This window comes from Haematobia irritans, chromosome 3, assembly GCF_050003625.1.
Source record: "Haematobia irritans isolate KBUSLIRL chromosome 3, ASM5000362v1, whole genome shotgun sequence".
Classification (NCBI taxonomy): Eukaryota; Metazoa; Arthropoda; class Insecta; order Diptera; family Muscidae; genus Haematobia; species Haematobia irritans.
Window position 1 is genome coordinate 85,735,773 of NC_134399.1, and position 25,500 is coordinate 85,761,272.

The window sequence follows — 25,500 nt, forward strand, 5'->3', positions numbered from 1 at the left end:
TTGCCGAGCCTCAAAGAGAAGAAAATTTCATCCGATCCGGCTGAAATTTGGTACATGATGTTAGTATATGGTCTCTAACAACCATGCAAAAATTGGTCCGTATCGGTCCTTAATTATATATAGCCCCCATATAAACCGATCCCCAGATTTGGCTTGTGGAGCCTCTAAGAGAAGCATATTTCATCCGATCCGGCTGAAATTTGGTACATGGTGTTGGTATATGGTCTCTAACAATCGTGCAAAAATTGGTCTACATCGGTCCATAATCATATATAGCCCCCATATAAACCGATCCCACGATTTGGCTTGCGAGGCCTCTACGAGAAGCAAAAATCATCCGATCCGGCTAAAATTTGATACATGGTGTTATTATATGGTCTCTAACAACCATGCAAAAATTGGTCCACATCGGTTCATAATTATATATAGCCCCCATATAAACCGATCCCCAGATTTGCTTGCGAAGTCTCCGAGAGAAGCAAACTTCATCCAATCCGGTTGTAATTTGGAACATGGTGTTAGTATATGATCTTTAACAACCGTGGCAGAATTGGTCCATATCGGTCCATAATTATATATAGCCCCCATATAAAACCTTCTCCAGATTTGACCTCCGGAGCCTCTTGGAGGAGCAAAATTCATCCGATCCGGCTCAAATTAGGAACGTGATGTTAGTATATGGTCGCTAACAACCATACCAAAATTGGTCCAATCACACAAAAGTTGGTCCATATCGGTTCATAATCATGGTTGCCACTAGAGCCAAAAATAATCTACCAAAATTTTGTTTCTATAGAAAATGTTGTCAAAATTTTATTTCTATAGAAAATTTTGTTCAAATTTTATTCGGTTCATAATCATGGTTGCCACTCGAGCCAAAAAAAATCTACCAAGATTTTATTTCTATAGAAAATTTTGTCAAAAGTTTATTTCTATAGAAAATTTTGTTAAAATTTTATTTCTGTAGAAATATTTGTCAAAATTTTCTTTCTATAAAAATTTTGTCAAAAATTTTATTTCTATAGAAAATTTTGTGAAAATTTTATTTCTATAGAAAATTTTGTTAAAATTTTATTTCTGTAGAAAATTTTGTAAAAATTTTATGTCTACTTTGTCAAACTGAATTATATACATATTGGATCGATCTTTTTTGATTTAATATATACCACGTATAGACTTACATACAATTTAGAAGATGGTGTTAGGAGGTTTTAAGATTACTTAAGTTGCGGTAACGCAACTGGATGGCAGTGTTTAGAAGAAGTTTCTACGCAATCCATGATGGAGGGTACATAAGCTTCGGCCTGGCCGAACTTACGGCCGTATATACTTGTTTTTTTTTTTTTTTTGTTTTGCAGATATCCTTATTTGCAATCTATTTACATACAGAAATAATCAGCAAATGTAATAAATAATTAGTGTCTTAAACATAGTTAGCAGAAAAGTTAATATCCAGCGAACTTAACAATATATTCTTTCGTTTTAATCGCTTACCTTCATTGGTATTGAGATCTTTATGCACTAAAAAAATATTGTCGTGTGGCCAAAGAGTATGCCCTTAAAAAAAGAATGCGAAATTTGCTTAGCATAGAAGATGCATTTCTCTAATATAACATATCAGATATTTCTCTGATATAACATTTTTCCTTGTCAAAACGTCGATAAACTTTTCAGTGAAGTCGTTTTGTCTTTATAGTTAAGTGATTAAGCTTAAAATTGGGTATACTAACATGAAAGACAATTTCAAAATGTATTAAATCGTCTTTAATATTGTTGACTTTTTGCATCTTGATTATAGGGCTAAAAGACGTTTAAAAATAGGAAATGTTTTGTAACACTTTACTTTAAAGTTTAACTTGAAACATAGCTTTCACAGCACAAAAATAAAAAAACTGGAAAAATTTATAAATTAAAACTTGTTTCCTAGGATCAAGAACTCTAAACTCAAATTTATTTTCCCAATTCTCCGCTGCTTAGGCTCGTTAGGGTGCTTGTTTAAGTTGAGAGGAAACATTTCCCAGCACAAATTTGGAAGTTCTTTTAAAGGCACAACTTTAAAAACACTTCCAAAGATGTTCTCTATTTGAACTACAGCGGAAGTTCTTTTATTTCAATTTTCTTTAACTCTCTTCTTTTATATTTGTAATGGGTAATTTTTACTTTTTTTTAGTTTCAGATAGGTTAAAAACAGAGTAAGAATCAATAAAATGGTACAAATTATTAAAATTTTGTCGAAAAAATGCAATATCTATTCTAGAAAATTTTTGACGCTTTCTTTTGCTGGACTTTAATAGGGCATCCCAATAGTGATTTTTCTGAATGTACATACTATTATGCGTATTCGCAAATTGTTCAAAAGGAGGTGTTTAAGCACTGATAAACATTTCATGTCACATGTTTTCTGTTTATACTTAAGCTTCCTTTCATGTTCTTAATTGCTTTTTTTCCTTGCCTGCCATCTATTCGTTTGACTATGTCTTTGCCATAGCCGTCGTTGTCAGCCTGATGAATATCCTTAGTGATTGTGGTAGTTGTTGTTCTCATTATATTGTCGCATGTGAGTCGAAAAGATTTCGTGATGTTTCAGTCTTCAATACGAAAAGCAAACATTCTGCGACTGGCTGCGTGTGTGTATAAAGACATTAGTGCAAAACTCACACATCTTGGTGGTCTTTTGCTATCGTGTCATTCTTAATGAGCCATGAGCCCCAAATGGGTCTGTCCCTTGCCATTAGTTGGTATTCTCAGCTCATTTGTGGCAGCTTTTACTTTTCACAATTAAGTGCTGCTTTTATTATGTGTCACATATCCTTTTGTTTCATTAGTCGCAAGACCATCAAGTGTTGATTGAATGTTAGAATCGATTGTTAATTGAAACTTAGTAAAAGCATTCGACAAAATTACAAACGTGTTCTGTATACGTAAGCTTGTAACGTTTCTGAGATTATGTTGATTACGTATTGAATAACTTTGAATTTGATTTGAATAATCTGCACGAAACAAGTCGATATATTGGTGGACACTGTCCGCCAATACCCACAAAAAAAGAAGGCTATCCCGAAGTGGAAGAGATATAGAAATTCGAACGAATTTATATGTAGCTGCCATATATACAGGTCCCCACATTTGACATCCAACACTGTTGAAATTTGGCACCTGATGTCAGTACATACAAGCCTTCTAACAGTCATGCATCGGTCCATAATTAAATATAGCCTAACAAAAGTGACTTACGGGAGCCACCGTGGTGCAATGGTTAGCATCCCCGCCTTGCGTACACAAGGTCGTGGGTTCGATTCCTGCTTCGACCGAACACCAAAAAGTTTTTTAGCGGTGGATTATCCCACCTCAGTAATGCTGGTGACATTTCTGAGGGTTTCAAAGCTTCTCTAAGTGGTTTCACTGCAATGTGGAACGCCGTTCGGACTCGGCTATAAAAAGGAGGTCCCTTGTCATTGAGCTTTACATGGAATCGGGCAGCACTCAGTGATAAGAGAGAAGTTAACCAATGTGGTATCACAATGGACTGAATAGTCTAAGTGAGCCGATACATCGGTCTGCCACCTAACCTAAAGTGACTTACAGTGAGAAACAAAACCTAGTTTTCACCTTTTGTAACCTTTGTTAAATAAAGGGTGATGTTTATTATATTTTTGGCAACACTAGTTTAAACAGCTGACGCACGTTTTATGTTGTTTCACTATCAACCATCTTAAGTTTTGTATATAATTTAACCGTGAATCGTCTTACAAAGGAACAACGCTTGCAATTTTTTTTAAATTTCAGTGATAAAAAGTTCAGATACAATTTTTATCGAAAAATTGTACACAGAAAAACAGTCCGTACACCGTAGTTAATCTAAGGCAAATGTTTATTTGTTTTTATTACCAAAGTTGTTTGTAGTTAAATTTTAATATTTTCTACAAAATTTTCCACAATTTCCACAATTTCCCAATTCATTTTTTTTTCTTTTTTTTAAGTATGTCTCAAACATCTTGTGAACTATACATGGGTGTAAAGTTCAATGACCGTACACATAAGTTCACTATGAACTAAAGCAAACAAAAATGTTAGTACGATTCCCAAAAATAGTACGAATAAACTGTTGTATAGCGAAAAACCAAATTTTTCCGGCCAAAATGTTGTTTTCTCGTCATCTATAATCCTTCTGTACGTGTTGTGGACCGGTCTATTGGCCGCCTAGATCGTGCCGTTGAACACCTTCAGACCTTTTCTGTGGGGCTATATTAAAGCTCACGTCTCACTGACAAGCCTGCTTCAATTGACTTAGAATTAGAAAAAAACAAGTATATACGGCCAGGCCGAATCTTATGTACTCTCCACCATGGATTGCGTAGAAACCTCTACGAAAGACTGTCATCCACAATCGAATTACTTGGGTTGTGGTATCTTAAAACTTCTTAATATCGTTTTCTAAATTGTGAGTTAGTCCATACGTGGTATATATTAGTCAAAAAAGGTATGTATAGGTAAGTCTACAAATAATTACGAATCGATATGGACTTTTACACGGTAGGTAGAGAGCCAGAATTGAAATATGGGGGCTATATACAATTATGAACTTGATATGGACCAATTTTTGTGTGATTGGGGATCGATTTATCTGAGGGATATATATAACTATACACCGATATGGACCTAGTTAGGCATGGTTGTTAACGGCCATATACTAGCACAATCTACCAAATTTCAACTGACTCGGATGAAATTTGTTCCTCCATGAGGCTCCAAAACCAAATCTCGGGATCGGTTTATATGGTGGCTACATATGATTATGGACTGATATGGACCACTTTTGGCATGGTTGTTAAATATCATATACTACCACCACGTACCAAATTTCAACCAGATCGGATTCATTTTGCTTCTCCAAAAGGCACCGGAGGTCAAATCTTGGGATCGGTTTATATGGGGATTATGTATAATTATGGACTGATATGAACAAATTCTTGCATGGTTGTTGGATACCATATACTAAGATCACGTACCAAATTTACACCGAATCGTATGCATTTTGCTCTTCCAACTGGCTCCGGAGGTCAAATCTGGGGATAGGTTGATATGGGGGCTATATATAATTATTGACCGATGTGGACCAATTTTTGCGTGGTCATTAGAGACCATATACTAACACCATGTACCAAATTTCAGCCGGATCGGATGAAATTTGGTTCTCTTAGAGCAATCGCAAGCCAAATTTGAGGGTCCGTTTATATGGGGGTTATATATAATTATGGACCGATGTAGACCAATTTTTGCATAGTTGTTAGAGCCCATATACTTACACCATGTACCAAATTTCAGCCGGATCGGATGAAATTTGCTTCTCTTAGAGGCTCTGCAAGCCAAATCGGGGGATCGGTTTATATGGGGGCTATATATAATTATAAACCGATGTGGACCAATTTTTTCATGGTTGTTAGAGATCATATGCTTACACCATGTACCAAATTTCAGCCGGATCGTATGAAATGTGCTTCTCTTAGAGGCTCCGCAAGCCAAATCTGGGGATCGGTTTATATGGAAGCTATATATAATTATGGATCGATGTGGACCAATTTGTGCATGGTTGTTAGAGATCATATGCTGACACCATGTACCAAATTTCAACCGGATCGGATGAAATTTGCTTCTCTTAGAGGCTCCGCAAGCCAAATCTGGGGATCGGTTTATATGGAGGCTATATATAATTATGAACAGATGTGAACCAATTTGTGCATGGTTGTTAGAGACAATATACTAACACCATGTACCAAATTTCAGCCTGATCGGATGAAATTTGGTTCTCTTAGAGCAATCGCAAGCCAAATCGGGGGATCGGTTTATATGGGGGTTATATATAATTATGGACCGATATGGACCAATTCTGGCACGGTTCTTAGGGATCATATACTTACACCATGTTCCAAATTTCAACCGGATCGGATGAAATTTGCTTCTCTTAGAGGCTCCGCAAGCCAAATCTGGGGATCGGTTTATATGGGGGCGATATATAATTATAGACCGATGTGGACCAATGTTTGCGTGGTTGTTAGAGACCACATTCCAACACCATGTACCAAATTTCAGCCGGATCGGATGAAATATGCTTCTGTTAGAGGCTCCGCAAGGCAAATCTGAGGGTCCGTTTATATGGGGGCTATACGTAGTGCACCGATATGGGTCATTTGCAATACCATCCGACCTACATATATAGCAACTACTTGTGCCAAGTTTCAAGTCGATAGCTTGTTTCGTTCGGAAGTTAGCGTGATTTCAACAGACGGGCGGACGGACGGACGGACATGCTCAGATCGACTCAGAATTTCACCACGACCAATATTTCGATTTGTTTCAAACGGAATGACAAAGTTAATATACCGCCATCCTATGGTGGATTTTCAATACAGATAATTTCTACGCCTGTTATTCCTAACGACTTCTTAGTCTCAGAACACAATAATAGTCAATAATAACACCTCTTGCATCTGGAAGCCTCAATTTTCTTTATCTATATATTCTGAAATCATACCATTTGAATGACCATACCTAGGCAGTATTAGCCGATTTCCTCCACAGCAAAACTTCTCTAATATTCCTCATTCTTGTACGAAATTTTCTCATATGTATCCATGATTTTATCATAATTGTTTCAAAAAAATCGTATAGGTTACACAACTGGAAGATTTCTTCTTATAGCGAATGAACATTTCTTCACATTCACTGGATCTAATTTTAGTAACAGAAAGTTATGACAACTCATACATCAGACAACGATATCACATCCCCCGCCCTTTCTCTTAAATTCCCTTAACAATGATTTTTGGCAAGCTTTTATTAGTATCACTTCCCCCATTTCCCATAGTTTAGTAATACTCTTTGTGGTGAAGTATCAAAATTAAGTGCCTCCACTATCATGCGAATAGGGGGTTGAAATGAGGACATAAATAATTAACAAACTTAACCCAAAAAACAAAAAAAGAAAACAAAAATGAATGATAACTTCACTTCGCCACTACTCTACATGTTTTCCTACTTTAGTTGGAGCAATAGTCATCTATGTACATGATCCACGATAAGTTCGTTTAATATTTATGACATCCATCTACAGAGGATATTTGCTGCGTGCGACCAACATGCGACCAGTATAGAATCATCTGATTGTCCTAAACGAAAATGGAGGCAATAGTGGCAGGACTTATGGCACTTGTGTTCCACATGTCATTACACATATCTGCTGTGATTTACGGCAGAACGTACAAAAGTAAGCAATTCTTCATTTTGCACACGGCCCAAGTGGCATGTTTGCTATTTACTTTTTTGATTAGAAGTGATAAGAGCGAAAAACAAATAAACTAAGAAACTGACCTATGGGGATCACTTGGGGTCAATGGTGGCAATGAAAATTTCAAATCCTCTCAGAGTTGCCAAAATATTAACAAATGGTAAGAAAAACTCGTAACAAACTCATTCGCATAAATTGGAAAGCTAATAGAAAGACTTGAAGATGACATTTCAGGTTGTTGTAATAACAGCTTCTCTTCAGTTGTCGAATAAATATTTCAACTGAGCCCTCGTCTAAACTGAAACCGACGAACAACAAAACGATTGAAGTAGGAGGAAGGACGCTCAAACATAAATCCAGCCAACTGCACTCAAATCAATGATTTGACTTTGGCAAAGGAAATGTGAAATATTTGTAAAGGGTGGTTAAATTTCAAGGGCCGATGTTGATTTCGAATAAAACACAAACTATTTAGGAAATTATTGTAATTTTATTTTATTATGATAAATTGGTATTACTCAATTATGTATGGAACAAAATATCGGCCAAATGGGCGCCGCGACCTCTGTGGCACACCTCCCTTCGATGGTCCAAATTTTCGATGACGCTGAGGTATAATGGAGATCCTATGCCGTTAATTTATTTATTTATTTATTCATTCAGCTATGGTAAGCCAGCTTGAAGATAAATTCATTAGTACAATAAGTTTATATATAGTTTAACGTTAAACAAAAAATGCGGACCAGAAAAAAAATTATGTAACGATAAAAAAACTGGATAAAATGAACAAAATAGATAGCCTCAACTTCTTTAAAATGTGACAATTACGACCAGAAAAAAAGAAGTTGAGAAGAAAATAAACTGGTGTACGTTGGCATAATAACGGGATTGTCACAAACAGGAAAAAAATTGTAAGCTGGTGACAGGAACATTCGAATCCATCAGATTATAGGAATTGGTGAGACAACAATCAGGAAACAGTAAATCAGGAATCAGTAAATTGAAGAGACAAATAGAACGGTAGAGGCAGGAACAATTTGCTGACAGATGATATAGGTTAGCAGGAACAACTTGGAAGGCAGGAACAGTGATGCGATCAGAACAGGAGAGAATTTTACTGGAACAGTTCTCGAGACAGCCAATTTTCCAGGGTACGGGGTAAAGACTTAGGTAGAATTATAACGAAGTTCCATGGCAAAGCTTAAAGTGGTGTACGATGCTGGACGACGTGTATCAAAACTCGTTTAACAATATGAATCGGATCAGATAAATCAAATACGTTGCTAAATTCATTGTAATGTCTACAGAGGCGGTAAAAGGAACTGTGTTCCTCGTAATTATTTCTAACGACGGGTAGTTCCAATGGAATGTATTGTCGCGTAACACGTGAAGGAACATTAATGTCAAGTTTACTAATCAATTGCTGTGAGTTGATTTCACCTTTCAGGAGTCTACTAATAAAAATTACATCAAACACTAAACGTCTTCGCTCCAGAGTCGGTAAATCTATCAATTTCAAGCGATTTACATAAGGAGGGAGATCCAGTGCGGAATTAGCTCATCCTTTTGCTCTTGAATCGTTGCTGGCTTATCGACGTACACCTTTTCTTTCAAATAACCCCAAAGGAAAAAGTCCAACGGTGTCAAATCACATAATCTTGGCGGCCAATTGACATCGCCATTAAGTAAGATAACACGGCCATTGAATTTGTTGCGCAAAAGAGTCATTGTTTCGTTAGCTGTGTGGCAAGTGGCACCGTCCTGCTGAAACCACATATCGTCCACATCCATATCTTCCAATTCGGGCCATAAAAATTTCGTTATCATCTCACAATAGCGAACACCATTCACAGTAACTGCCTGACCGGCCTCATTTTGGAAAAAATACGACGAGTTGAGGTGGACGGCTCTTCAGCCACACTATCGCGAACAGCAGCAATATTTTCAGCAGTACGAGCTGTACGAGCATGCACTGGTGTTCTCACATCTTCTACAGACCCGGTTTGCTCGAATTTTTCCACGATTTTTGCGATTTACATACATTTGGACGATCAAATTGACCAAAAAAAATTACGAAGTGCACGATATGCATTTTTATTTGAACATCCATTTTCATAATAAGTCTGGATAACTTTAACACATTGTTGGATTGTGTATCTCTCCAGGGTTCAAATTGAGTAAGTCTGAAATGGAGAAATGTCAAATAAAATTCGGAAAAAACTTGGCGTTCAGGTGTGGTTCACATTAAACATCGGCCTTACAATTTAACCACCCTTTATAAAAATTTATTTAGGCAAAGCATAAACCTTTTTTCTGAGGTCCACGTGTAATTTACTTTGGGTTTAGTTAATTACCCGAATTTATTCTGATAATTGGTTGGTAGTATCGCTGCAAGTAGAGTATGCTGCCCAGTTATAATGCCAATTAAGGGCCTCAATTCCTTTGTGATAATCGCAATCTAATCTTCTCAATTCATTCGCCTTTTTTTGGTCTCATATCAACTTCCAAGCAAAAAACAAAAAAAAAAAAAAACGTTGCCAAAAAAGTAATGCAAATGTTCTTTTTGGATCCAGAAGTGGTGCAAAATTGGCGCAGAAGCGATGAATTTAACACGGACTTGTCATAGGACAGAAGTCCTCCATTTCAACAGCCGGTGCACTGAATTTGCATCACTTCTTTACGTGCGATCCGAATTCAATGTTTTGGATGAAAATTAAAAAATTCTGTGATATTTTGTCAAATAAATAACTTTTATAATTTTTAATGGATTCTAACGCTTGTCTAAAACGTTTGAACTCAAATATTTTCAAAAATTCACATTTTTTTTTGTCGACAAAATTTAAAAAAATTGTACCATTTTATGAATTCTTAAACTGTTTTTAACCAATTTGAAACAAAAAAAGTTAAAATTACTCATAAAAAATATGAAAAAGCATGTTATAAACAAATTGAAGGAAAAGAACTTATAAAAAATGGAAGGAAAATAACATCTGGAAGTGATTTTAAAGTTGGGTTGGTTTGATATGAAACCTTCCGAGGAGACCGAAAGTCCTCGCCATAATTCATCATATTTGACATGAATCCTATAAAGATATTAAGATTCACTAATAAAAATAGTGAATCTTAAGATTTTATGTCATTTATAAGATTTTATGTCTTGTTGTACTAAAATGACACAAATAAATAAATAAATAAATAAATAAAAAAAAAAATATTTAAATTTTTTTATTAAATTTAGAACACAAATTTTGGATATTTTCGTCCCCTCTGTTAATGAAACACATTTTTGATTTTAAGTAATAGTCCTTAAATTAACTGAAATATTGAATCTTTAGATTTAGAATAACTCTTCTAATATAGACTAAGACTTATTTTGAGTTTTTTTTTTCTAAGTAACATATTCGTTATAATTTGGATTTTTAAACTGGTATGTGTTTGTACGTGAATAGCTTTATTAATATAACGCGAAAACAGAAAATGCGATAAATGAGATCTGTATCCTAATTTTAATTTTATTTATCTTGGATTTAAAGCCAGATAGGCTTTAAAGAACCCACATCTATGGCTCAGAATCAATGCCATAATCCTTAAGAGAAGGTAGAAATCTTTCGATCCTAGTAAACTTTTTTTGTGTAGCTACAAGCATTGTCTCCTAGCTCTAGTTCAGGCTCCTTTACATTTCTCTTAATATCACAAAAATAATTTTATCGGTGCGCGTACGCAGTGACTCATGCTCGTCATGTTTGGAGTTTCTGTCCATTTTCACAATATCTTCAAAGATATCGCCGTCATGGCTGGCTCGATTTTGATCTGTAAGTCTATGCGTATAATGTCGATCATCTTTTCCGAAGATCCGTTGACTTGGTTCTTATCGTTGCGAATAGACCAAGACACATGTATGCTGGACCCTTTCAAAAATTCAATATCGATGGATCAAAACGCTTTCATTTCCGGACGCTGACACACCAGAAACCAGACTGAGCTAAATCAAACGAATATTGTTGATGAAATTGGAAACTTAGATGTATTTTCAGATGTGGCAAATAAGGAATGTGTCGGTATATATTTTAGTATAGTAGATCTTTGGGTTTCTAGACACTGCAACTTTTATTTTAGATCCATCAAATGCTATGTTAAATTTGGGTTATGTTGATATGGACGAAAATAGCGATACTTAAATTATTACTTTTTAACGATGTTTATCGCCCTCTATGCTATGATTATAGCTAGCGATTTTGTCGCTAGACACCAATTCGATGTACCATTATATGAAAATTGTAATGAAAGTTAGAAGTTCAACAGCAAATAATTATATGTGCATTGTACATCATTTACATTTTTTTCGCTGAAGAGTGCAAATGCTCATTGCAGTTTCATTGTGAATAATAAATATAGATTGTGTGTGAGTTACATTTATGTTCTTTTTATGTATTCAGAAGCAAATTTAGTGCAAATTTTTAATCTTTAGTAAAGGAGGAAGAACGCGGAAAAATTATCGGAGTGGACCTAGGTGGCAAAAAAGATTGGAGAAATTGCATCGGAGACAAATCGATACCACAATACTATTAGCAATTTAAAAAGAAAACCCATAAACTATGGTTGTTCTAAACGCAGTGTGCGCACTCCAACCGTTGACCAAAGGACACACCGACATATTCGCCAACTTGCTGCCAATGAAAATATGAGCTGCAGAGAAATAAAAGTAGAATTAGGCCTGAATGTGAATAGACAACGAACACTCTAAATTATCAAGTATGATATAGGACTAAAATACGAAAATAAAATTCCTAAACCGCGGTTAGCACAACACCATAAAAATGCTCATATTTCTTTTGCAGAAAAATACAAGTTTTGGGACGCCATCAAAGTCTCTTAATAACGAGTTAACGACAACTTTATTTTCCAAATTCAGACTCGACTTCCAGTAGAATTTATGCTATGTTTCAAGTAAAAACGTCTTTAAAATAAAGTGTTGAAAAACATGTCCTATTTTTGAACGATTTTTTGCTTTGTAGTCAAGATGCAAAAAGACAACAAATTTAACGACAATTTCAATAAATTTAAAGAATTTTTCTGAATTATTAAAGTCAAGTTGACCTTAACCCTAACATTTTTTCTTTCATGTTATGATACCCATTTTTAAGTGAAATCACTTAATTATAAGGATAATACGACTTGTTTGAAAAGTTTATCGACTTTTGGTCAAGGAAAAAAAATGTTATATTAGAGAAATGCGTCTTCTATGCTAGGCAAAATTTGCATTCGTATTTTAAAAACATGAAATCTTTGACCTTACGACAATATCTTTTTCATTAATTTTAAAGAATGTTTCTGAATTATTAAAGTCAAGTTGACCTTAGCCCAAGAAATTTTTCTTTCATGTTATGATACCCATTTTTAAGTCAAATCACTTAATTATAAGGACAATACGACTTCATTGAAAAGTTTTTTTTATAGAAATGCGTCTTCTGTGCTAAGCAAAATGTGCATTCGTATTTTAAGGACATGAAATCTTTGGCCTCACGATATTTTTTTAGTGGGTATTCTCCGCTTCTTTGGCTCGAAATCAATACCAAAATTGTTAAAGTAAAGACAAAAAAGGACCGGGCATGCTTTTTTTTCAGTGTATAAACTCACATACGGGAGCAGATCTCTTACGGTATGGGTAGCTTTTGGAGCACGAGGAAATGAACGCAGAGGTATATGTCGATTTATTGGAGAACTATCTAATAGATTTTGCAGATGAGTTATATGGTGAAGTTTGGACTTTTCAACAAGATAATGCTCCCATCCATGTTGCACTCCTCACAAAAAACTTTTTTAAGTCTCGTGATATACCTTTACTGGACTGGCCAGCGCTACGCCCCGATCTAAATCCTATAGAAGATCACTGGGGCATATTATCCGCTAAGGTATTTGCGAAGTCCGGAATTACAGCGGAATGGGAAAAAATCGATATGGCAACTCTGAAAAGCTTGGAATGTTCTATGCCTCACCGATTACATCAAGTTCTAATAAACAAGGGCAATACAATATCGTTAATCAAACTATCTTAATTTTATTTTGACATATAACTAAAATGTAATTTTGCACATACAAACATTTTCTATGACTAAAAATTTAAGTATGGATTTTCTATAAAAGTAAACGTTAAGTAAAGATTTAATTTATGTATTTTGGTAAAGTGTAAATAAAATAAGAAAAATACTATAACATAATAAATTTACACGTTGCACATATAATTTTTTTTACGGGGGTATATCCCATGTGCACCGTTGCCATCAAGGCCGTATTCAGGGGGGGGGGGGGGGATGAGGGGGATCAAACCCCCCCGAAATGAATGAATGTTTTTATATAAATAAATATATATTTTTAGCTGATAGAAAAATCTTATCGAAGATGTTGAAGAAAAGCTGAAGGTTTTATTTTGAAAAACGCTTACCTATAAAACTTGCACAAATCATAGAATACTAGTTGAAAAGCCCGTCAAACGACGGTCGAAAAAACAAATTGTTTTTGTTCTCACACCACAAATTTCATTTTTGGAAAATATCTTTCTGGTTTTTATGTGTGTTTGTTGTTCTTTTTGTGAACATGACTCGCTTTGTTTGGCCATAGCAACAACAACGAAACAGTCAAACACACATGTGTAAATGAAATGGCGCAAAACTGCGAAAAGAACCTGCCTAATTCAGCGATGGAAGCACTTGGAGCGTGCAATAAAGGGATATTTGCAAAAATTTTGGTCACTTTGCCATTTACTCAGGGATGGAAACTACAATTTTTAAGAAATTTAAGATTATTGTCAAGAGACAGATTTTTAAAGAAAATAAAATTTTGCAAAAATTTTCTATAGAAATAAAATTTTGCAAAAAATTTTACAGAAACAAAATTTTGCAAAATTTTTTCTATAGAAATAAAATTTTGCAAAAATTTCCCATAGAAATAAAATTTTTACAAAAATTTCAATTGAAATAAAATGTTGACAAAATTTTCTATAAAAATACAATTTTGAAAAAATTCTATATAGAAATAAAATGACAACATTTTCTACCGACATAAAAAATCGATAATATAGAATCGCATTCTTTTTTTCGACTAAAACATTCTTGAAGTTCAATAAAATCCTGTTTTTGACTATATCTTTTACAAAGTCGAGATTTTCTTCCCATATGAACATGTCTGTTTTGCCATATTTGTAAAAGACTATTAGCAAATATGGTTGATAAAGACTTTTTCAAAATATTAAAATATTTTGTCAAAGCTATTGTACCATAAATCTCATATCGATTCAAAAATGTCTACACAAAAGGTACTTAATCCTTCGCGGGGGTACTACGGTACTGACCGGGGTGAAAAAGTATTGCATTTTCCATCCATGCAGTTACTACGTGCTCATCCGAACGTTCATTTTCAACAATGAAGAGATTAAAGACGTATCTTAGAAATTCGACTAGCGAGAGTAGACTCAATGGATTGGCATTAATGTCGGTTCATCGCCGAATAAATGTGCCGACTGAAGAAGTCATTGATTTATTTGCTGCCCAAAAAGCCCGTCGGCTCAATTTTATATTATAAAACAAGTAAGTAAAGTCTAAAGTCGGGCGGGCCGAATATTATACCCTTCACCACCATGTAGACCAACATTTGTGTTACAACTACTTCAAATTTGCTGGGAGCTATATAAAGGTTTGCATTTCCAGATACAAATACTTATAATGGAGACAATTGTTTGTACTTCTACAAAATCTCTAGAATTAAAATTGAAATCGGCTAACGCCCTGGAATGAACACAATGTTAGTAAACACATATAGGAAATATGAAGCGAGAGCAATTTTAATGTAATTATACAAAGAGCATTTATGATTTATCAGGCGATACTTATGTATTCGAGATATAGGACAATTTGAGTAACATTTACAATTTTTGTTATTCAGCAGTGATGATTTTACAAGGATATTGGTTAGATCTTGCCAAGATATGTGGTCAAATATGGGTTGTGATATATTATTTGGTCAAGTCGGGCGACTTGGAGCCTTATTTAAAACTCAACCGTTCTGTGGAAAGTCTGACATTACAGTGTGTAGGATATGATTAAGATATGGGGAAATTATCACAGAATTTTGTGTAAAGTGTGGGAATTTTGGCCATATTTGTATAAACCGGAAAAACGAAAATATGGAGGCTTTATCTAATTCTGAAAAAAATTAGATCAAACTTGACACACTTAAATATCATATTAAATTTATTCTCCGTGGAAACTATGCAGTCAATAGGAGGAAAATCCCAATGAAAATGGGTCTAAAATATGAAATAGTCTACCATATTTCCCAACTCTGGTGTACATATAACGGGAGCTATATATAATCTGAACCGATTTCGACTAAATTTGACATGCATAGTTAGAATAATAATTCTGTTATCTCTGCAAAATTTCACGTAAGTGGGAGTTTAACTTTGGCCCCCGTGGTCATTTGAGTATAAATCGGGCGAAATATATATATGGGAGCTATATCTAAATCTGAACCGATTTCAACCAAATTTGGCACACTTACCGATACTGTTAAACGTACTCCTTGTGCAAAATTTGAACCAAATCACGGCAAAACTCTGGCTTTTGAGACCATATAAGTTCAAATCGGACGAAAGATATATATGGGAGCTATATCTAAATTTGAACCGATTTCAATCAAATTTACCAAGCATTGGTAGAATGCCAATTCTACTCTTTATGCAAAATTTCACGAAAATCGGTAGTAACCTTTGGCCTCTGTGGTCATATGAGTCTAAATCGGACGAAAGATATATATGGGAGCTATATCTAAATCTGAACCGATTTAGCTGATATTTTGCAAGTTTTTCGCGACTCATAAAATATTCGGATGTACTGAATTTGAAGAACATCGGTTGATAAACACGCCAATTATGACCAGATCGGGGATAAATATATATGGCAGCTATATCTAAATCTGAACCGATTTTTTCCAAAATCAATAGCGATTGTCTTTGTCCCAAAAAACGACCCTATGCCAAATTTGAGGACGATCGCCCTTAAACTGCGGCCTGTACTTTGCGCACAAAAATACATGAACAGATAGACAGACGGACGGATAGACGGACATCTCTAAATCGACTCAGAATTTAATTGTAAGACGATCGATATACTAAACGATGGGTCTCAGACATTTCCTTCTTGGCGTTACATACAAATGCACAAACTTATTATACCCTGTACCACAGTAGTGCACGCAGAGAAGAAACATGATTGCCACAATCATATTCGAAGAGCAAAATACTATGATAGCAGGTATTTTTGCGGCGACCATGTAACATTTTAACCTGCAACCATGTTGGCTCAGTGAACATGGTTCTAAGAAAAATACAATTGTCCTCATCTAAAATGTTATTATATTGATAAAAAGAATTTTGTTTCCATTAAAAGACAATGGTCACGATCTAAAATGTTATGTTATTCGTCAAAAATGTTTTTCTTCTAGTTAAAAGAACATGGTCACAACCTAAAATGTTTTGATTTTTATGAAAAAACTTTTTTCGTCGTCGAAAAAAGGATGCCACTTGAGAAAAGAAAACACAAAATCAACTTTATTTATTTGTTTTTATTTATTTATAAACTAATTCATTGTTTATTTGTATTTATAATGCCGTGCAAGCAAACTTCACATATTTTTACACACTCTAGTTTGATTCAATTTCAACAATAAGTAATCATTCCATATTTACTTCGTGCCCATCAAATGTACAAACGCAGACATCATGTAACTGCAAATAAAAATAAATTATACCATATATCAAAATGCAGAACAAAAACCAGGTACATTTTTTTCAACTACACTTTCCTTTTTTGTATTCACATAAAACCACGTGCCATTTGTGAATAAATAAATTAACACAAAACACAATAATTCCGTATTCTCCGTCCATTCTAAGAAACAATCAACACACGACTGACGCGCAAAATGAAAATCGTGTGTACCTGCTCAATGTTTTTATAAAATTCTTGTCGCTGCAAAAAAATTAAATGGTCACGAAAACAATGTACATGGTCTTTATGGCCATGTAATGGCTGTATACATGTCTATACGTAAACTATAAAAATACTTTTTTCTCTGCAAAAAAGTAAAAAAATTGAATGGTCAGGTACATGATTTTCCTGACCATATAATGGTCTCAAATTCTATCATTTAAATAATAGAACATGTTTGCGGCATTTGAGAACCATTTAAATGCTTATTGCCAACATATATTTTTCTCCGCTCGAAAATTATTTTTACAAAGACAAAATACATGGTTTTCGCGACAATTACATACTCTAAATAAGCATTAAATGGATGCGGCAACCATGTCCAAACATGTTTTTTCTGTGCGTGTGGTGAAGGGTATAAATATTGTATACATACCTATGCATAAATAAAATTTTCTACACATGAGATTATATGAATATTTTTTTTTTAAATTGAATTAAAATCCTGGCTACGGCCTTGGTTGCCATGATTTAACTTATTGACTTATCCAAATTGCCCGAAACTAGAAGTAAACATTGCCGATTTAGCTTCTAGTGTTCACAAATTTAGTGTATACAAATTTACAGAATTTTAATTTCAAATCATATGAAATATACGTATTTAAATTCGGACCGTCCTTACGACCGTTGTCGTGAAGTAATTTTGGTACAATGTGAACAAAATCAACTGTTGTCGGCCAACAACTCCGGATTCTTTCATCGATTAGTCTAATAGCCATACCATCTTAGAAAAATTAGTTACCACGAAATTAACTAGCACCAATATTTTTTGTCCACAGTATTATGCGTTTAGAGTCGTATTATAAGTCTGCCGATGAAGTTGCCTTGATTTTATTACCACAAAGAATATTCATCCCCGTTACGATTTTAACCAAGTTCACATCTTTAACAAATCTCATGATAAAACCTGGCAACCCTAAATTAAGTATACAATTCAGTTTCAAGACTAAAATGAAGTGAAGATGATTTTCACTGAATTATGGAGACACTACTACCACTACATGTACTACTACTTATGCAAGTCATTGTGACTGGTGTCCAAAGAAAATTACTTTTCATATTTTCACGTCTTCTTACAACTTATGAAAATGTTGCATTGCCCAAACATCTACTAAATCGTCTGTTGGGGCAGATCGTATTTTATGTCATTTATATTACTTTAATTTATATATTTATTAATTTATTGTTTTTATTTTATTTATTCTTCACTATTTATTTTATTAGTCGTTTAATTGTTCTTTATTTAAATTTTATTTACATCCCTTTAATGTTTCCCCACCCTAATATTTACTTTCAAATTCATTTCGTTTATTTACTTTACTCTCTTTTAGTTCTATGACCTATATTCGTTTTTCGTTTGTTTTCGATCATTTAATGTTACATTAGTTATTATAGTTTGTTTTGGTTTGATCGATCTCTTCCCACTGCTTATGTTGGTCGTGGGTATAGTTGAAGAAAACAACAACAACAACAAAGCATAAATATCGTTTATGCTTTTGCTTGTTATTTGTTTTTCATAATGCTTGCAAATTTGATACATTGGTTGAATGCATGTATGTATGTACATACATACATATCAATAACTGTCATCTTTTGGTTCTTTTCGTGGTTCAGTGGGAAGAGATGATCAAAGTTAAAGTTAGTTGTCGATTATTGTTTGTCACCAACGCGTTGCTCGAATAAAGGAAAACAATGTTTGAACTTGTTATATTAAAACAAATAGAATATTAACTCTTGTTGTTCGGCATAGTTACATTGAAAATAATTATTGTAATAAAACAAATTATTTAAACTGAATTTTTACTCGGTCGTTGGGTTTTTAAAAAGGCAATGTTTGAACGGGTAAAAATATAAAGAAAATCTAAGTTGTTCTACGGGCGACATATCAACTTTGTGGTTCTGTGCAAACATTTTGGCGACCGTGACAGGACGGTCAGTGTTTAAAGTTGAAAATAATTTGTTGTGGAAAAAGGTTTTCGTACATTTGAAGTGGTGTGGGGTATTTCATCATTGTTGTGTTATTCGTGCTTTCGTTGCCCCTACTGCTGATGTTAAATCCTGTTAGTTTTGTACCTTTGGACACCAACTTTAATTGCTGCCGTCGTAATTATTTTGAAAGAAATTCAACTCGGAGTTTCTTAGCAGAATCAAAGTGAATTGTTGTTAGGTAACAATTATAAAGCTTGGCTTGGTGATACATAAAATTCCAATTTAGTGGAAATTAGCGCCATATTTATTGGAAAGCGCTAATTGCAAAATTGTTGTTCCTGAAATATAAGAAACGCAATTTTCTCTTTCGTCGTTGACGTTCTCTTAAGTTTGCAAAATGACGAGAGACGATAATGATGCTTCTGAAGAAGCAAGTGGTGCTGATTTGTCTTCTCTTAAACAGCAACGTAGCTCTATGAAGAGGAATATCAGCAACATGCATAAAAAGGTAGAAAAAGATGGTGCAAAAGTAGATTCCACTATTTTAGAGTGTCGTTTGCAAATTTTGGAATCATACTTCAAACAGTTGTGCCACATCCAAACTCAAATAGAAACACTTAGTCCGGCTGACACATCGAGGAGTGATTTGGAAGAACTTTTCATAACAGCAAAGGCAAAAATATTGGGCCTTCTGAACAAAAGTCGTAGTTCTATACCTGGTGATACTACTTTGATGAATGCTTCAATTGCCGGAATTTCAACACAATCTCGTTTGCCTTCGTTGAAATTGCCTCGTTTTGATGGAAAATATGGCGAGTATAAAAGATTTATTTCGACATTTAACAACATGGTCCATGAAAATCAAACTATTACCCCAGTTGATAAATTCAATTATTTATTGAACTGTCTCAGTGGTCCCGCTTTGGCAGTTGTTGAAGCTTTTCAAGTGTCAGAGGAAAACTACCCGAAAGCACTAACACGGCTCCAGGAACGTTATGACAATAAGGTATTGATTTTTTTGGAACATATCAACACTCTTTTCGATATTCCGAAAATGGCAAAAGGTGATAGCTCATCATTGCGGAATATTATTGACACTGTTTCGGCTGTTCGTGGTTCTTTGTTGTCGCTTGGGTCTGAAGCAGATGTTATGAACGCAATTTTAGTACATTTGGTTTTGAATAAAGTGGATGCAGATACGAAACAGAATTATGATGAAAAACAAGAATATAAATCGTTGCCCTCTTGGGATTGTTGCTATGATGTTTTGAGTCTTCGTTGTCAATTTCTCGAAAGTCATGGAAAAAGGACAGAATTTGGTGAAAAAGCAAAACTTGTCAAGCCCAAGCAAAATTTTAATCGCACTGCCCATACTTTCGTCAATTCAAATCCAAATTGTGTATATTGTAATTCAACTGATCATTATCTGCAAACTTGTTCTTCGTTTTCGGCAATAGCAGTTCCCGATCGTTTTAATTTTGTAAAACGCGGTGGCCTGTGCATTAATTGTCTGCGAAAGGGGCATATGGTTTCAAAATGTCCATCAAAATCACGTTGCAGATTTTGTAATTCAACTCACCACTCAGTGTTGCACATTTTTAGTCCAGACAACTCGGGACAGTCAACCATTTCGAATACTACTACAGTGCAACCTTCAACTAGTAATCAAAATCCAGTTTCGCTTGTGGCTCGCTCATGTAAAAGGGCAATCATTCCGACTGCTGTGGTTCTCATCAAAGATTATTGTGGAACTTTTCAACCGGTAAGAGCTTTACTTGATTCCGGCTCCGAACTCAATTTCATTTCAGAAGAAACTGCAAAAAGGCTTCGGCTTAAATTTCGACCATATTCACAAGAAGTTTCGGGAATTGGAGAAGTTAGAACCAGAATTAAATTTACCGTGTCCGCTACAATAAAATCAAGAATTAGTTCGTTCCAGTGGTCCTCAACTTTTGCTGTTACCCCAACAATTGCATCTGTACAGCCCGGTGAGTACATATATACTTCAAATTGGAAAATTCCCACCGATATACCGTTAGCTGACCCATTGTTTTTCAAACCGCAACATATTGACATTCTTTTGAGTGCTGAAGTATTTTTTGATTTATTACTTGATGGTCGAATTTCTCTTGGATATGGTATGCCAAACCTTACCAATACTGTTTTTGGATACATTGTTGGTGGTATCGCAAGTACTGGTCAAGCGAGATCTAATTTTACATGCAATTTGATGGTCAATTCTTTAGAAGTGGATCTTGATAAAACTCTAAAAAAATTTTGGGAAGTAGAAGAATACGAAAAGAATCCCAATATGTTGTCCGAAGAAGAAGCAGCATGTGAAAATCACTTTGTTGAAAATGTTAAATTAGATTTTGATGGAAGAGTTGTGGTCCGCTTGCCATTTAAAGAAAATCCCAAATGTCTCGGCGATTCGTTCGAAGCTGCTCGAAAACGTTTTTTGTCCCTGGAAAGACGTTTAGATCGTGATCTACAATTGAAGTCAATGTATAAAGAATTCATGGATGAGTATTTGTCCCTGGGTCACATGTCGCTCTATAATCAACCGTTATGTGGTACCTATTACATAATACCACATCATTGTGTTTTGAGACCACAAAGTACTACAACAAAAATTAGAGTTGTATTTGATGCATCTTCTCGTAGTTCGTCAAATAAATCATTGAACGATATTTTGATGGTTGGACCAACAATACAACAAGACCTGATCACCACACTATTTTCGTTTCGTTTACACAAGTATGCTTTTACTGCTGATATTTCTAAAATGTATCGACAATTTCGAATAGATGAAAATGATAGAAAATATCAACTCATATTGTGGAGAAATCAAAAAGATGAACATTTAAAGGTATATCAACTGAATACTGTTACCTACGGTTTATCTGCCGCCCCATTTTTGGCGATTCGTAGTTTGTTTTTCATTGCAGATAAATATTCGCACTCGCATCCTTGTGGTTCTGAAGTTTTGCGCAACGATTTATACGTGGATGATGTACTCACCGGCGCTGACGACCTTGCAACGCTGGCTCAAAAGAAAAACGAGCTAGTAAAAATATTAAGTTTCCATGGCCTTGAGTTAGCAAAATGGAACAGCAATAACATCATGTTCGGTTCAAATCAAGATGCAGAAATCACCATTAAAACAAGTGAAGATGAAGTTGCAAAAGCCTTGGGTATGTCTTGGAAACCCAAGGAGGACGTTTTTACTTACCGATTCGAGTTACCAGATGTGATGAATCCTACAAAAAGATCTGTTTTGTCAATTGTATCAAAAATCTATGACTTGCTTGGACTATTGAGCCCCATTGTCATTCGATGCAAAATACTTCTTCAAGAAATGTGGGTGCAAAACATTGGATGGGATGACCCATTAACTGAACATCTTAAATCATTATGGCTCCAAATTAAATCGGATTTAAATTACATACATAAAGTTGAAGTCCCCAGGTATGTTTTAACCTCAAATGATACTCTTGGAGAAATTCACGGATTTGCTGACGCCTCGCAACGAGCATATGGTTGTTGTATTTACTATCGAGTTTGTCTTAAGGGAGAATACAAAACGACCCTTTTAATTGCAAAATCCAAAGTGGCCCCAATTAAGGCACAATCACTACCACGGCTCGAATTGTGCGCAGCAGTATTGCTGAATAACACATGGCTCAAAATACAACCAAAAATTTCAAGTTTTGTCTCATCGATATATTTTTGGACTGATTCCAAAATCGTACTACAATGGCTTAAATTACATTCGTCGACGTTGAATTGTTTTGTGGCAAATCGTATTTCTGAACTACAGGAGAAAACAAGAAATGTTAGCTGGAGACACGTCCCTTCGAAGAGTAACCCTGCTGATGTGGTTTCGCGTGGATGTAGCGCGGAGGAAATTTCTAATACCATTTGGTTTAGTGGCCCTTCGTTTTTGGAAGAAGATATTACAAAATGGCCCGGAACTGAAGAACAATTGAACATCGAAATTCTCGAACGTAGAAAGGCAGCTGTTTTTGTGGCAAATTCATCAGAAGTCAACATCATAGATGACCTTCTCGATAAGCATTCTTCCTATATTAAATTTATTAGAATAATTGCTTATATTTTTCGTATATTCAACAGATGTCCTGCTAAGAAAGATGTGAATATTTCTGATGTAATTCATTTGTCCCCAGATGAATTAGAAGAAGGTTTTTGGAGAATTGTGGCTCACATCCAGATGTGGTGTTTTGGTGCCGATATCAAATCACTGAGTAATGGTGGTCTGGTAAACCCATCGCTTCAAAAACTTTCACCATTTGTACATGAGATGACACTTGGAGCAACCACAGTCAAAATTCTTCGTGTTGGTGGTCGTTTGTCCCAAGCGCCCATTCCATATGATGCAAGATTTCCAGCACTATTACCAAAAGACCATCGCTTCGTTAAATTGTATATTGAGCATGTTCATCGCTCACATTTACACGCTGGAGCAAAAGTGTTGTTGGGACTATTGCGCCAGAAAATATGGATTGTAAACGCCAGAGATGTTGTACGCAAAGTTGTTCGCAATTGCGTTCATTGTTTTCATTACAAACCGAAATTGATGGAACAGTTGATGGGAAATTTGCCATCAGATCGACTTCGAGCTCAACGCCCATTTTTGATTGCTGGTGTTGATTTTTGTGGTCCATTCATGACGTCGTACCGTATCCGAGGAAAAGTGCCTTATAAAACATACATAGCTGTATTTGTGTGTTTCACTTCCAAGGCAGTTCATTTAGAACTAGTTTCGGACCTATCGACAAACAATTTCATCTTGTGTCTCAAAAGATTTGTTGGAAGACGTGGCATACCCCAAAAGTTGTATTGCGACAACGCCACTAATTTCGTTGGAGCACGTAACCAAATCAAAGAATTAAAAGAAAGTCTTTTTCGAGATGATGTGGTCCACGACATGAAATCACTTTGTTGTCAACTTGGTTTCGAATTTTGTTTTATACCTCCCCGTGCCCCACATTTTGGCGGACTGTGGGAAGCAGCCGTCAAATCTACAAAAACGCTACTTATAAAGAACGTTGGCAAAGCATATCTTACTTTCGAAGAGCTACAAACAGTCATAATTGACGTTGAGGCAATTTTAAATTCGCGCCCCATCGCTCCAATATCAAACGATCCCAATGATGGTGAAGCCCTAACGCCTGGTCATCTGCTTATTGGTTCTTCATTGGTTGCAGTTCCCGATAAACATATCGATTCATCCCAATCATCATTATTGTCTCGGTGGCAAAGGGTCTCATTTTTGAAACAACAATTTTGGCAAATGTGGTCCCGAGATTATATGCTATCTTTACAACAAAGGTCAAAGTGGTTCAAAGACAATAACAACATAAAAGAAGGGCAACTAGTTCTAATACATGAAGACAACACTCCGCCACAACAATGGTTACTAGCTCGTGTTACAAAACCTATTCTAGGCCGTGATGGAAAGGTTCGTGTGGTTGAACTGAAAACTAAATCTGGAATTTGTACTCGGCCAATTCACAAAGTGGCTCCCCTACCAAATAATGAAGAGGTTTGAAACATGGAGGTTTCAACGGCGGGAGAATGTTGGGGCAGATCGTATTTTATGTCATTTATATTACTTTAATTTATATATTTATTAATTTATTGTTTTTATTTTATTTATTCTTCACTATTTATTTTATTAGTCGTTTAATTGTTCTTTATTTAAATTTTATTTACATCCCTTTAATGTTTCCCCACCCTAATATTTACTTTCAAATTCATTTCGTTTATTTACTTTACTCTCTTTTAGTTCTATGACCTATATTCGTTTTTCGTTTGTTTTCGATCATTTAATGTTACATTAGTTATTATAGTTTGTTTTGGTTTGATCGATCTCTTCCCACTGCTTATGTTGGTCGTGGGTATAGTTGAAGAAAACAACAACAACAACAAAGCATAAATATCGTTTATGCTTTTGCTTGTTATTTGTTTTTCATAATGCTTGCAAATTTGATACATTGGTTGAATGCATGTATGTATGTACATACATACATATCAATAACTGTCATCTTTTGGTTCTTTTCGTGGTTCAGTGGGAAGAGATGATCAAAGTTAAAGTTAGTTGTCGATTATTGTTTGTCACCAACGCGTTGCTCGAATAAAGGAAAACAATGTTTGAACTTGTTATATTAAAACAAATAGAATATTAACTCTTGTTGTTCGGCATAGTTACATTGAAAATAA

The 25,500-nt window shown here is 35.0% G+C and overlaps 1 protein-coding gene across 1 annotated transcript; it reads left to right on the forward strand.

Moving 5' to 3' along the window:
- Positions 1–19,654: 19,654 nt before the first annotated feature.
- LOC142231026 (uncharacterized) lies at positions 19,655–24,829 on the forward strand. Its single transcript, XM_075301645.1, has one exon. The coding sequence runs from the start codon at positions 19,655–19,657 to the stop codon at positions 24,827–24,829; it is 5,175 nt and encodes a 1,724-aa protein (XP_075157760.1).
- Positions 24,830–25,500: the final 671 nt, after the last annotated feature.

Coding starts and splice junctions, on each gene's coding strand:
- LOC142231026 (XM_075301645.1), top strand. CDS start 19,655: ATGACGAGAGACGATAATGATGCTTCTGAAGAAGCAAGTGGTGCTGAT.